The sequence below is a fragment of the Denticeps clupeoides genome, chromosome 15, assembly GCF_900700375.1.
Source record: "Denticeps clupeoides chromosome 15, fDenClu1.1, whole genome shotgun sequence".
Classification (NCBI taxonomy): Eukaryota; Metazoa; Chordata; class Actinopteri; order Clupeiformes; family Denticipitidae; genus Denticeps; species Denticeps clupeoides.
The window spans coordinates 18,932,982-18,948,388 of NC_041721.1; the positions used below are offsets into that span (position 1 = coordinate 18,932,982).

Sequence of the window (15,407 nt, forward strand, 5' to 3'; positions counted from 1 at the left end):
CAAAACATATTGTTAGACAAATTAGATGTCTTCATTTTAAATGACTTTCATTCATGCAAGCAATGCCCGAAAGAGATTTATAATGATGGTGTTGTTTATCACCTCACTCTTTCGAGAGCGAAAATAATACTTCATACTGCAGTGCGTGTTTGCCTAAATATTCAACTTATTTCGATCTTAATCCTTCATATATAATTTATTGTCTTATTTTGGTGCCATACATTTTCCACTCAACAGTTTTAATATGCAGCATTGATCAAGATAACTTTTTTATTGTTTTTTATAAGCTGACCCTTATCATTTGCCACGTCACATTACAAACATTGCACGAATGCACGAATATGGTGTGTGTGTGTGTGTGTGTGTGTATATATATATATGTGTGTGTCTATATACACACACACACACACACACACACACATCGATTATTATCGATCGAGGAACGATGTTTTTCGGAACGATGGAATGGATTGGACTGGACTGGAACGGAACGGCGCGCTGCCGGGTTTTCGCTTCTCTCTCCACCCTCCTGCACCCCGCCTGCCTGCCGCAGTCTGGTCGCGATCTTTGACCGCCTTCTACTCCTTCCTCACTCCGCAATGGAGCTCGACTAACTTTCTTTCTGCTCCTCCTCGCGATGGACTTTAAATCGGAGCTGCTGAAGTCCATCTGGTACGCGTTCACCTCGCTGGACGCGGAGCACAGCGGCAAAGTGTCGAAGTCGCAGCTGAAGGTGAGAAGATCTTCATCCCCGCGTTTATACAAACAGAACAGACGATCTGGTTCATGGATCCTGGTCCGGTAGGAGTTCTGCTCTATGTTAGACGTCGCTGTGTTTTTGTGCGAGAGATGAGCAGCTCGGGCGGTCAGGACCTGCTCAGGAATGTAAAGCATGAGGAGAAATATGCACCATCTCCACAGCAGCAGGGACTCGACGTGCACAGACCTCAAACCTCCCATTTCTGTGCATCTGCTGAAATGCAGCCGTGTCTGATCAAATGCCATGTTTCTGATGCCATGGAACTAACAGATACCCTCTCCCACCCTCTGCCACATGTTGATGCATGTTTGCTTAAAGCCCATTGGCCAAAAGCCCAGGCAACAGTAGGTGTCCAGACATGACGGTAACAAGGAAGAAGAGTTCGGTTTGTACTTTAAATGTGTGTGTTGGTGTGTTCAGGTGCTTTCCCATAACCTGTACACCGTCCTGAACATCCCTCACGACCCTGTGGCTTTGGAGGAGCATTTTCAGGACAATGACAATGGCCCGGTGTCCAGCCACGGCTACATGCCTTACCTCAACAAGTACATCCTGGCCAAGGTGACGCTGCTCTTCTATCAACTTCTGTTAACTTCCCGTCTAATTAAGGCAGAGGGAAGTCAGACCATGCAGTAGATCCCTTTTTATCATAAAAAAACTTTTCTTAAAATCATTTAATGACAAGTTCAAATAGACGTCCAGTAGTCATTAACAAGTAATAAAAAACATTTCAAGTTATTATATCTGGTCAAGATTCTTTAGTTAAGTGCTTCACATGCATTAGTCTTACATCAAATAAGTGATGAGGAAACTGGGCTGTACATTTATGCTTATCCCTTTTTTTTCAAGACCAAAGAGGGCACATTCGATAAGGAGATGTTTGATGACCTGTGCTGGATGATGACGTCAAAGAAAAACTTCAAGCTCAGCACTGACACAGGGGTCTGCAGCCAGAAGAAGAACAGCTTCAAGCTCTTCTGCCTGTTCAACCTGCTGTCGGAGGACCGCTATCCCCTCGTCATCATACAGCCAGAGGTAAAGGGAGCCATGTGTAGAGACGTCTAATGATGGAATTTGCTGCAGATGACGCTGATCACCACACTGATGTGCCCTGACATGCAGGACTGGGACCACATTGACTCGCTTTCTACAGCTAAGATGCAGCTGATAGAACCGAGTTCGGTTTTTGAAATGCCACCAGTCCACAGGTTATGTCATATGCCCATCATCTTCACAACATGGGGTGGGGTGCATGGAGTGCAGTGGAGAAGAGGAAGAAGCTGCTCTGGATGCCATAGAGCCAGCGTCTTGTTTCTGTAAACAATAAGCAACATGGAGGGTTTTCACAGATATGAATTCTGGGATACAGGAGTGTGAGGGGCGGAGCACCCAGCCCTAATTTCCTTTTACTGAGCCAATATGGCAGGGGTAGGAGGGAGTTTAGGTCCAGGACTGTGGCCTGTTATTGAACTTATTTAATGTTTGATACAGAGAACGAGAACCATGGATACCAATAACAGAGGAGTTCCCAGCATGTATCATATGTTTATGCAAGATAGTTTTAATGTGGAATGAATGTGCTAGATTAATTTTCTATTATTTTGTAGCTGGAATACCTGTTGAAGAAAATTTCCACAGCAATGAACCAAGAGTGGGACAGCAAGCCCTTGGAAAGCCTGCTGTCCCAGAATTCCCTGCTGCAGGAGGGCATGTCCGTATGGGAGTTCCTAGAGTATATGAACATTGAGAAACTGATGAAGATTCCCTGTAAGGAGGCCTTCACTCTGGCCCTGAACGATGTCTTCATGGAGATGTACCACAGTGTTCTGAAGAAGGTGACCACACCTGACCTGAATCCGCCTTCTCCACTATTCAAATAATGCAGTTTCATCGTCTTCTCTCTCAGGGTTATATGGTGAAGAAGGGCCATGTGCGGAGGAACTGGCAGGAACGCTGGTTTGTGCTGAAGCCCTCCAGCATGGCGTACTATGTCAGCGAAGATCTGCAGGAGAAAAAGGGAGAGATTGCATTGGATCAGTCCTGTTCAGTAGAGGTACAAAGACGGGAGGAGACACTTGATGCTCTGTAGATGCTGCACTGAAAATGCTTTCAGCGATTAATACAAAAGAGATATTTTTATGTTTAATAGACAAGACCTTTCACTTATTTCTCTCTCCTACACCAAGTCCATTCCAGATAAGGAAGGCAAGCGTTGTCTGTTCTCTGTGAAGACTCCAAACAGGACATATGAGATGAGTGCCACAGACCAAAAGCAGAGGGTGGATTGGATCCAAGGTATGTCTGTCTGTCTGTCTATCTTCCTACATATGCCATTATTGACATATCTCAAATTTCTGTCATGACCCGGGGACATCCCATGGTTCTCTTTTTCAGCGGTTCAGACAGCCCTCAGACTCACCCAGGAGAACAAGAGGTCTTTGCACCAGGACTTGAAGCTCCAGAGACGAGAGCAGAGGGAGAAGGACCTGCTTATTCAGAAGGACCTCTTTATTGAGAGAAACCAGGCTGATGAGCCCATAGTTCAAGACAACAAGGATGAAGTTAAGCAGAAGATGCAAAAAGAGGACATCAAGCAAAAAGTGGACACAAAACAGAAGACAAGCAAGGAAGATATTTCAAAGAAGGAGAACATGGAGAAGGCAGAGAGGAAAGACATACAAGAGAAGATTGACAGCATCATCAAAGTAAGGCATGGAGAGAGTGAGGGAACTTGAGTGCATCACTGTGTTTTAATTGTGCTTGTGTGGAACACAGCAGCAGAAAGAGTTGGAGGAGCAGCGCAGGCAAAAGGAGGAACAAGAGAAGAAAGAACAGAAGCAGATACAGAGAGGCCTGGAGGAAAGGCTAGAAGAGCTTAAGATGGTGAGTGAAGCAGAGATCCCTCTTTGTGGGTGGGTGCTCGGTTTTCCTACAAGTAGGTTCAGAAAAATTATGAAAACTGCATACTGATTCTTTTTTGCCAGAGAACTATGACTCCTGTTTATATGTACAGTGTCAGCTAAGATGTTCCATAATATAACAATTTCGACTTTGAAATGAAGTATTAAAGTCATTTTGAAAGTGAAGTGATTGTCATCGTGAAACACTGCAGCACAGCACATGCTGCACACAATGAATGTGTCCTCTGCTTTTAACCCATCAGTGAAAAGTTGAAAAAGTTGAAAGTCAGAAAGTTGCGGATTCAAAACCTGCACATACTTAACACCTTTCATGGCTGCCCACTGCTCACTAAGGGTGATGGTTAAATACTTTCACTTCCTATCACTGATTGGAACATTTGCTTCTGATCATACTCCTGCCAGAAGATCAGATGATGACCTGCCTGTACTTTCCTGGGAGAGGTGACCAGATTTTGATATAAAGTGTACTTACATCCAACTTACAGTCCATGACAATTGTCTTGCCGCTTGTCTATTTTGTAGAAACACCTACTATTAACCTGACTTTTAATTAATCAATTGGTGTTCAATAAATAAATATCAATAAATAGCTCATATGAAAATCTACAACCCTACCAAATGATGTTTAATGCATTGAAATGAATTTGTTTCACTGAAAAAAGATTTATCATTTAATCAAGACAGAAAGGTCAAATTTTTGCAAGGCCTATACAGAAATTGAACAAATTTACTGCAAATACAAAAATATGTCAGCAAATTAAGTAGTTGTGCTGTGAGATCCAAATTTAATAATTTATTGATGAAGTCATCAGGAATAGCGAAGAAAGCAGTCCTGCATGCCTCCCAGAGTTCATCAATATTCTTTGGTTTCGTCTTCCATGCTTCATCTTTCATCCTACACCACACATGCTCAATGATGTTCATGTCTCTTGACTGGTCTGGCCAATCCTGGAGCACCTAGATCTTATTCGCCTTGAGGAACTTTGATGTGGAGATGGAAGTATGTGATGGAGCACCATCCTGCTGCAGAATTTGGCCTCTTTTATGGTTGGGAATATAAAAGGTAGCTAAGATTTCTTGATCTATTGATGTTACCTTCCACCCTCTCGCACACCCCCATACTGGATGTAACCCCAGACCATGATTTTTCCGCAACTAAACTTCACTGTATTCTGGGTGAATTTCGGATCCATGCGGGCTCCAGTAGGTCTCCTGCAATATTTGATGCGACTGTGGTGTAATTCAACAGAAGATTCATCAGAAAAATCCACCTCCTGACACTTTTCCAGCGTCCATCCTTTTAGCAGGCTGTGGGCCATGGCAAATGCCACACGGTTTCTCAATTGTCTTTTGATTAATGCTGGCTTCTGGCCACTGACAGAATCTGACAATCTGTTCTGGTTGACACAGGGACTTCAGGTTTGGCTTTTCGAGCCAACAAACGGTCCTCTCGAGCAGTTGTCTTGCGGGGTCTGCCTGACCTGGGTGTGTCAAAAACGTCTCCAGTCTCTTCAAATCTTTTTTTTATCCACTGTACTTGACGCTGAGACACATTGAAGGTGTCGGCCACATCAGCACTGGATCTGGTCTTCAGTCTCTTGACACTTTAGTCTCAGGGTGAATCTTAGGCATGTTTGCAGAAGTCTAGTTGCAGTTGATGTGAATATTAGATTACTTTGAATATTAGATTGAATAATAGAATGCTTTTTGACAGTTTCATTTTGTACTGAAACATTATTACAAAAGCTGTTGGGAATAAAATGAGTCATTTCTTGTAAAAAAAAATCTTGATTAGAAATATATTTCAGTGGCACTTGAGGTCAATTTGTACACAAGTGACAAGAATTTTGTCAGGGACTGTATATTTCTGTTGGGATAAAGAACCTCCCATTAGAGTCATCATACATTTGCATTATTATAGTTCATGTGTGGCTGACTTACAGAAAGTCAAGTTTGTAACAGTTTTAGTTGATGTTCACGTTTAAACTATTGTCCTAGCAGTACAAATGGCAAGTATCATCATTCCCTAACATGTAATGGTCATCACACATATATAAATCTGTGTCTTTTTTGATTTATATATTCCCATGTTGATAGATGACGACAGGAATTTGGTCCCTCAGCTAGAATGACACCAACACTACTGCTACCCTGTCACTAATAAATCAAAGATGGTTGCTTGCAGCCACGAATGATAAAGATTTCATCTTTCTGTGGTGTGACAGGAGAAAGAGACCATGCAGACTCAAATAGCGGAGATGGAGCAAGAGGCTAAGGAGCTGAAGGAGAAGATTCAAGAGCTGGAGATCACTCAGCATGAGCTGGAGAATATTCTCTCCACTCAGACACAGGCACGCAGAGAGGAGGAGAGGGCACGCAGTGACCTGGAGAGGTCATACTGACACACGCACAGAAACAGACAAACACACGCACTTTATGGTGGTTTTCATTACAAGGTTGTAACTTGTCTATGCCAGGCAGCTGCAGGAAGAGCAGGAAAAATACCAGCAGCTCCTAAACGACTGGAGGAACTCTGAGAGGAGCAGCGAGGAGGAGCAAGGGCATGAGAGCAGAAAGGAAGAAGACACACTTCTGAAGCACAGCTCTACAGAGGAGCACACTTCCTCTGGCAGTATAACTTCCACCCCCAGCAGGAGCCCTCCACCTCAGTCGGGCTCTCCACCTCAGAAAGATGGTCAGCTGGAGCTCAGTGCAGAGAGCTCGGTGAAGCCACCACCAGAACCTCTTGATGTCCCTGCCCTGCCTGAAAAACACAAAAAACACATACAAAAGGAGGTACAAAGGCCAGATTGAGGATACAGACAACGTAACTGAATTCATAACGTGCATCATTATATAAGGGTGGTAGTAGCCTAGTGGTTAACACACTCGCCTATGAACCAGAAGACCCCGTTTCAAATCCCCCTTACTACCATTGTGTCCCTGAGCAAGACACTTAACCCTAACATTTGTGCTCATTTTTACATACAATCATCGAGCAACTGCAATGCTTTGCATGTTTTCAAGCCATGACGGTCGGTGGACTTTTTTAGGGGACTGATGGGAAATTCTCTGGGTGGACAAAGTATTAGGACGATAGACGGGCCAGGGGAACTCGTATTAATGTTGCATAATCTCACAAAGTGACATTTTCTTAATAGGGGACCTTGAAGAATAATTACTGCAATGAACAGCAATGATCTCAGAGGGAGCCAGGGTACCACAGTTTGAGAACCAACAATGTAGGGTACAATGTGCTAGCAGTGTGAATAATACCTTGTGCAACCACAAATTAAGCTTGGTGTTTTATCTCAGATATTTTATTACTGAAACATGCACGGAGCGGGGCAGTGGTGGCCTAGCGGTTAAGGAAGCTGCCCTGTAATCAGAAGGTTGCCAGTTCGATTCCCGATCCGCCAAGGTGCCACTGAGGTGCCACTGAGCAAAAGCACCGTCCCCACACACTGCTCCCCGGGCGCTTCTCATGGCTGCCCACTGCTCACTCAGGGTGATGGGTTAAATGCAGAGGACAAATTTCACTGTGTGCACCGTGTGCTGTGCTGCTGTGTATCACATGTGACAATCACTTCACTTTACTTTAAACTTTTTCTTCATCACTTCATTTACCTCAGCGCTGATTGGCTGTAGTTTATAATAATCTATAATATATAATATATGGCCTCCCAATTGTGTGCTAGGAGCAAAAGCCAGATGGTTTCAGCACATAACATAACAGGATCAAATAGAGATATTTCACTATTTTGCTCAATGTGCTCCATTGCAGTTAAAATGCTGTTGTGAAATGTTTTCAGGATCTGTGTCTGCAAACTTTGACTGTTTACTCAAGTGACGTAAAATATTTAACAGCACTAATAAACTTCTGACCTTAAAAAAGGATCTTAGAAACTACCAAGTAGGTGTTTTCATCCCACATTCTCTCAAATCTGTTTGCAGAAACCTTCAAACCAGGATGCCTTGCGTAACGCCAAACAGTGGAATGTTCGGCTGAATTGCCTCATGAAACCAATTACACCTGGAGGTATTTCACACATACACACACACACACACACACACACACACACGACAGAAAGAGCATGTGCACACACTCCTTTTGAAAAGAGAACTGGGCCACAGTGACCGGCTCCTGACCTTTCACAAGGATTTTCTCCTTATCTTTCTTAGACCGGTTGGAGCACTGGATTCCCATAAAAGCCATCTGTCCCAAGCAGGGCCAAGCCTTAACCAGCACCGAGTTCATCACAAAACTCCAGCCCAGCAGCAGGAAAGAGGGGGAGGAGTTTCACGAGGAGTCGGACACAGTCAACCAATCAGAGGCTGAGATTCTTGAGGCACCAGCTAATATCCAAGAGCAATAAGCGTGACAATTTAATCTCGAAATAAAGGATTTGGAGAAGTGCCAATTGCTGTTGTCATGCTATAGTGACAAAAGCATTTTACATTTAAATTTGAATGCAAATGTGAACTATGCCTTTCATCATAAAATTAGTTTTGTTTTAGTAATTAAATGTTTTTTTTCTGTTCATGGCTGAACCCAGGAGCACATCAGCAGAGAGGTGAGACGAAAGTTCAGGATATTACGACAATCAACAGGCGTATTGTGCATTTTCACATTAGCAAGTGTTGCTTAAAAAGTGGATGCATCTTAATATATCTTCCAGACATATATGAAACTGACTATATTATTCAGAGTATTTTATGTAGTTTAATGTTGACTGTAGTATTTTTCACCTGTGAGTCATTTAAATAACTAAAATAGTCTTTGGCTGTATGCGTTTAATTTTATTTTTTTCTTATTTTATTCTTATTTTTTATAAGAATTTGTATCATTTTCTCCCTTTACGGCAAAAGAGATAGTACAAATGTAAATATAAAATATGTGATATTATTTGTACATGCAGATCAACACTGCACAAAATAAACTGTATAATTTATTTTTTTAAAAATTGTACAATTAATCTTTGAGGAGACTGAGGATGGCCCTCCTCCCATCAACCCTATGCTCTAATGAAGAACTAGAGAGATCATCCTGAGCAGCTACATCAGACCCAGAATCACATTTACACAGACATTTATACCACCTGCTTTCCCCTCCTGCCTTCTGGAAGCATATGGACCGTCACTGCCAGGATGGGCAACAGTTTCTTCCCACAAGCCTTCAGACGTATAAACCAGAACTCTTTCGGAAGAGCCAAAAATTCTGCAGTTATTTTTTGGGTATGCTCATAGAACAGTTTTAATAAGTTTAGAAGGCGTGACCCAACTTACTGGGTCTAACATATGAATTGGTGTTTATTCCTATTATCATATAATGTATGCATATTCAACCACTTGGAATAAAAATGCTCAGTTAAACTGTGCAAGAACAAAGAAAACATCAAAAAAAGAATATATGACAGTGGTAGCCTAGGAAGAAAAAATTAATTGAAAGTCTGACCCCAGCCGCAGAGACTGCTTAAATGAGGGGTTGCAAGTACAGTTCATAAAAAATAATAATGTTTTGTATAATATTTTTTATAATATCAGTATTTTTCTAATAATATATTCATAGATAACTCTCCGGCTCAGGGGCTGCACCTAACTTCTTTGTACTTGTTACAATGACAATTAAGATATTCTGATTCTGATTTATGCAGTGTGACCTGTACTTGATTACATGCACTGCACAAAAACACCACCAGAGGCCAGCAGCGACATATGAGCCACTTAATTCTGCCATTTGAATCGAAGAAGAGCCAATATGGCTGCGCCCGTGTGCACAACCGTGTTGATATTAAGAGCTACGCTTTATGAATGAAAGGACAAAAATCTGCTTCCTATTTCCAATATGAGTTTCAGTGTGTTTCCCCGATTGACGCCTGTAGTAGTTTCCATGCATAAATCCGGACGGATCTTGTGGCGAATCGAGTCAAATCGCGGGCAGCATGGGTCACACGCCGCCGATAAAAACCGGTCCTCACCATCCACACAACATGAGCCTTGTAGTGCCACTGCCGACCAAGAGCCCGGAGCGAGGAGACGCCCAGGCGAGGCGCACGTCGCGCTGTTTCCCGGCCAGGGCAGCCAGTTCGTGGGCATGGGGCGCGGACTTGTCAAGTACGGGGCTGTTCGCGACATGTTCTCCGTAGCACAGAAGATCCTGGGCTACGATCTGCTGTCGCTGTGCCTGAACGGACCCGAGGAGGTCCTGATGAAAACCATCCACTGCCAGCCGGCTGTGTTCGTCACTTCCTTGGCTGCAGTAGAGAGACTCGGCCAAGAAAACCCCGCTGTAAGTCCCCACACCGAGGCTCATGATTGTCCTGAAATTTGGTCTCTCAGGGCATCTGAAACTGTGGCCCTCAGGTGCCAGGAGACTGGAAGTTCATATTCACAGTAGAGCTGTGATCTGGCCTGAAAAGACCTCAGTTAATTTTGCAGTTCTGCATTCAACAGACATCCATAGAACTGTGGTGGATTTTCTCATACTCATTAAACAAAAAGCTAGAAATGTCCACTTTCACAAAGTAATGTACGTTTGTGAATTTACACACACACATTGATTTTTGAATAGCTGCAAAAATGCTGAATAATGCAACACTGCCAGTCCTTGGGCATCAAGGATCCTATGTGCATGGTGGCAAATGACCTCTTCGCAGATGGCAGGGTCATTACTGGACATCAAGAGGTGGGAAGTCTTCCACTGGCTGCGTTTTTGACTGTATGCGATATTTCAAATAAAACCCAAAACGTAATTCTACGCAAGTCACAAGTGTAAAAGTGCATGATGTACATTAATTTACACATGTAGTTTGTACCAAAGCTGAAAGGCACTATGTTAATGATTATTAAACCATTCCTTGTCTTGTGGCAGTGGTAATCTGACCTGTAATTTGAAGGTTTCCGGTTCAAACCCTGAGCTGCGAAGGTGCCACTGAGCAAAGCAGTGTCCCCGCACACTGCTCCCCGCCTTTCATGGCTGCCCACTGCTCACTAAGTGTAATGGTCAAGAAAACCCCAAAGGCAGAGGACTTGTTTTGTAAAGTAAAGTGCACACAGTAAAATTTGTCCTCTGCATTTAACCCATCACCCCGAGTGAGCAGTGGGCAGCCATGACAGGCGCCCGGGGAGCAGTGTGTGTGGGGACAGATCGGGATTCGAACCGGCAACCTTCTGATTACAGGGCCGCTTCCTTAACCGCTAGGCCACCACTGCCCCACCCGTGTGCTGTTTCACAATCACTTCACTTTCTTTCCATCCACTTTCTTTCACTTTCATTGGCACTAAGGTGCCAATGAGCAAAGTACCATCCCTCATGGCTGCCCACTGATCACCAAGGGTGATGGTTAAAAGCAGAGGACACATTGTTGTGTACATTGTGTGCTGTGTGTCACAATGACAATCACTTCACTTTTTTAAATTTTTTAAGAGAAAATCTAGAAAAGATCTGTGTATGTCTGTCGAATACTGAACTCACTGTTAACTTCACTGAGGTCCTTAAAAGTTAGACCCAGTGCGACCTGACCCGAACTGACTTGTCTGTCTTACTTTCCAGGCCATTGAGAACTGTGTTGCTACTGCAGGATTTAGTGTGGGAGAGTTTGCTGCCTTGGTGTTTTCTGGAGCTATGGATTTTACTGAAGGTCAGGATTTTACCCGTAAAATCATATTCTGTTGTTTTGTGCCTGTCTTTTAATTCTGTATTTATTTAGCTTTGTATGCAGTGAACGTGAGAGCCCGGGCAATGCAGGCTGCCTCCGAGCAGACCCCGAGCGGCATGCTGTCCGTCGTTGGCCGTCCCCAGGCCAACTACAAGCATGCGTGTCTTCAGGCTAGAGAGCACTGCCAGTCCCAGGGGATCAAGGATCCCGTGTGCATGGTGGCAAATTACCTCTTCCCAGATGGCAGGGTCATCGCTGGACATCAAGAGGTGGGAAATCAAACACAAGATTATGAACTTAAAAGAGTGAATTCATGTGTGACACTGCTTAATATGGGACATGTAGTTTGTGTAGAATAAAATGTTTCATGGTCAAACATGGTCCAGTGGTCATATATTGGTATAGGGTATATATACCATAATTACCATAATTACCATATTTCTTTTTTTACAAGAAATGGCTCATTTTATTCCCAACAGCTTTTGTAATAATGTTTCAGTGCAAAACGAAACTGCCAAAAAGTATTCTATTATTCAAAGCTTGGTAAAGCCCATCGAGTCAATATTTGTAAAGACATAAGTGTTGGCGCCTTGTCATATGAGCTTCACCTGTGACTAAAAATGGATGAATTAGGTGTCAGGTGTGTATAAAAAGAACCCCAGTACACTAGACCTTCACATCAACTGCAACTAGACCTCTGCAAGATTCACCCTGAGACTAAAGTGTTGATTATCAAGAAGCTGAAGACCAGATCCAGTGCTGATGTGGTCGACACCTTCAATGTGTCTCAGCGGATTACAGAGGATTAAAAAAAAGATTTGAAGAGACTGGCGAGGTTTTTGACAAGCCCAGGTCAGACAGACCCCGCACGACAACTGCCGTTTGTTGGCTCGAAAATCCAATTTTCCACTGCAGCAGAGCTCCACGAGACCTGATTACCCGAAGTCCCTGTGTCAACCAGAACAGTTTGTTCTAATAGCCTGCTAAAAGGATGGATGCTTGTAAAGTGGCAGAAGGTGGATTTTTCAGATGAATCTTCTGTTCAATTACACCACAGTCGCTGAATATATTGCAGGAGACCTACTGGAGCCCGCATGGATCCAAGATTCACCCAGAAAACAGTGATGTTTCGTGGCGGAAAAATCATGGTCTGGGGTTACATCCAGTATGGGGGTGTGCGGGAGGTCTGCAAGGTGGAAAGCAACATCAATAGTCTAAAATACCAAGAAATCTTAGCTACCTTTTATATTCCCAACCATAGAAGAGGCCAAATTCTGCAGCAGGATGGTGCGCCATCACATACTTCCATCTCCACATCAAAGTTCCTCAAGGCAAAGAGGATCAAATGCTCAAGGATTGGCCAGACCAGTCACGAGACATGAACATCATTGAGCATATGTGGGGTAGGATGAAAGAGGAAGCATGGAAGACGAAACCAAAGAATATTGATGAACTCTGGGAGGCATGTGCTTTCTTTTGCTTTCTTTGCTGTTCCTGATGACTTGCAGTGAGCATGGGTGCAGTCCTTCAAGCTCATGGAAGTCATACAAGATATTAAATTTGGATCTCACAGCACCACTACTTAAATTGCTGACATATTTTTGTATTTGCAGTAAATGTGTTCAATTTCTGTATAGGCAACAAAACGTTTGTCTTGCCAAATTGTGACCTTTCTGTCTTGATTAAATGATAAATCAGTGAAACGAATTCATTTAAATGGTGGTGCCTACATGGATCAGACTGTTTCTCTGGTACGTCTCACAGGCGCTTACTCACTGGTTCTTTTGATGTTAGAGCAGAGACATCGCCAGCAGCAGTTTTGTCTATTCATCACGGGTTGGTTGCTTTCTGCCATGTGCCACTGTAACAGTAGCTAACAGTAGTGGACAGAAGGCCACAATGTCACAGGTTCAAACCCCACTTACTACCATTGTGTCCCTGAGTGTCTTCAGAGGGACTGTTCCTGTCACTACTGATTGTAAGGCGCTCTGGATAAGGGCATCTGATAAATGCTCTAAATGTGAACAGATGATCAGTCATATTCCCGTGTCATTCATGTCATGGCTGATCAATGTATGATGTAGTTCTATATTAGATGAACTTGTTCCATTTCATTCCTTAGGCACTTGACTTCCTCCAGATGAACTCTCGAAAGCTGCACTTTCTGCACACACGGAAGCTTCCGGTGAGCGGGGCCTTCCACACTCCTCTGATGGAGTCGGCCGTCGAGCCCCTGCGGGAGGTACTGAGCAAGTTGGAAATCCGGCGGCCGGAGATCGCGGTGCACTCCAACGTGGACGGCAAGCGCTACATGCACAGCAAGCACATCCAGCGGCAGCTGGCCAGGCAGCTGGTCTCGCCGGTGAAGTGGGAGCAGACCATGCATGAGGTGTATGAGAGGACCGAGGGACAACCGTTTCCCATCACCTACGAGGTGGGACCCGGCAAGCAGCTGGGCTCCATGCTGCAGAGGTGCAACCTGAAAGCCTACCGAAATTACCAGCATATCGACGTCGCCTTGGAGCAAGACTGATGGAGGAAAAAACAAATAATCGAGTTGAAGAGAATTTTTTTTTAAAACAAGGTTTAATGAGGTACAACAAAAAAAAACACACATTTCAAAATCAGGTGGAATTGAAAGTCCAGCTTCCCCGTTGTGTGATAAATGCCTGATAAGCAGCATATAAAGAGTCGGTGCAACTCCTTTATATCACTTAGCAACAGACTTTGCCCTCATAAAAAGAGACTGTATACCAGAAACAGCCTCGTCAAGCACATACTGTGACGTACAAATACACATACTTGTGAGCCAGCACTTCAATACCATATAATTATTCACTGGGGAAAAAAGAAATGACAATATTAATTTTGTAATGGTTTTAAATATGCCGTGGCCCAAGTCCAGCTTCCGGCCCCTCAGTGCTACAGTCTGAAGTCTTTCTTCAGTTCCCAGAATGCAATGCAGACAGCAGCAGTGGCCACAAGTGCAGCAGACACCAGCAGACCTGTAGTCCAGCATGGCCAGTCAGAAGGCAGACCGGAGATCTGTGTGGAATTGGACAGTTGAAACAACGAGGACATGTCACGGGGGTCATGTTAGAAAGCAGAACTGTTCGTCCTCACCCTGCCGGCCTGGTTGTGAACTGGAGCATCCGACCACAGTTTAACCAAAGCAGCCAAGAACTTCCCCTTCCAACACTCGCTCACAAAAAGCCTGGAGTGGGGAGGGAATTTGCATGTGAGACCAACGACAACAATAGGACTGGAGTCAATTTATTTTTCTCAAATTCTCAGCTCACTTGTAAATTCTGCCCTGGGGGAGGGTGGTGTTGGATCTTCTTATGTTCTGGTGTGCTTGGGGCAGTCTGTCACCCCATTGCTGGTTTAACTCGTCTCCTATCTGTGCCAGCTGGCGTCCAACAGTGCGGATAACCCTGCAGCCCCGCCCAGTAGCACAGAGGAGAAATCATCAGCCATGGAGACTGGATGAGGACAATTATTGTTTTCAGTTTTTCTTCTTTTTACCTGCTCTCCATGTCAGACTGGACCCCATTGTTTCCATGAGCAGGACCAGCCTGCATGGAGGGGGTGCTTGATGCTTCTTTATTTTGCTCCACCATTTTTCTCTTCTGAAACAGGAAATTAAAAAGTACGTTTCAATTTTACTAGTTGTGCTTAATCCAGTTTTATTGTGTGAGTCCTTTAAGAGGATTTTGTTTCTCTGTAGTTCAGCTCGCTCTGTGTGTGTGTGTGTGTGTACGCATAGGATGTCAGTTTCAACTGCCAGGAACCTTATGTAAACAAGACATCATGTGACCAAAAGTGAGAGTTGTTGTTATGGAAATAATTGAAAAAACATGACATCACTCCGTCAGATTCTCCCCCCATGATCATTAGCGTGGTGACTTATGGTTCCAGCTCTCTGGACATACAGGATTAGTTCCTGTATGTCCAGCATGTCTCCAACAGGATTGTTCTCTTTCTATTTGCATGCGCACAAATCCCAATTGTGCAACAAAAACCAGGACCGATCTTATATTACAGCCTTTTTCCTTTAAACTAATATGC

At 43.8% G+C, this 15,407-nt stretch overlaps 2 protein-coding genes across 3 annotated transcripts; both read left to right on the forward strand.

Moving 5' to 3' along the window:
- Positions 1–518: 518 nt before the first annotated feature.
- On the forward strand, positions 519–8,460 carry def6c (DEF6 guanine nucleotide exchange factor c). Of its 2 annotated transcripts, none has more exons than XM_028954437.1 (12): positions 519–733; positions 1,181–1,321; positions 1,610–1,795; positions 2,368–2,595; positions 2,667–2,813; positions 2,947–3,055; positions 3,155–3,465; positions 3,539–3,643; positions 5,907–6,073; positions 6,159–6,477; positions 7,636–7,720; positions 7,864–8,460. In XM_028954437.1, the coding sequence occupies exons 1-12, from the start codon at positions 638–640 to the stop codon at positions 8,055–8,057; spliced, it is 2,088 nt and encodes a 695-aa protein (XP_028810270.1). In that variant the 5' UTR covers positions 519–637; the 3' UTR covers positions 8,058–8,460. The 2 variants fall into 2 exon arrangements, with proteins under 2 accessions (XP_028810270.1, XP_028810269.1); XM_028954436.1 differs by having other exon boundaries at positions 522–733; positions 3,536–3,643.
- A 973-nt stretch (positions 8,461–9,433) lies between these two features.
- Positions 9,434–15,004, forward strand: mcat (malonyl CoA:ACP acyltransferase (mitochondrial)). Its single transcript, XM_028954854.1, has 4 exons — positions 9,434–9,970; positions 11,234–11,321; positions 11,391–11,608; positions 13,462–15,004. Exons 1-4 carry the CDS (start codon positions 9,527–9,529, stop codon positions 13,870–13,872), a joined length of 1,161 nt encoding a protein of 386 aa, XP_028810687.1. The 5' UTR covers positions 9,434–9,526; the 3' UTR covers positions 13,873–15,004.
- The last annotated feature ends 403 nt before the right edge of the window (positions 15,005–15,407 follow it).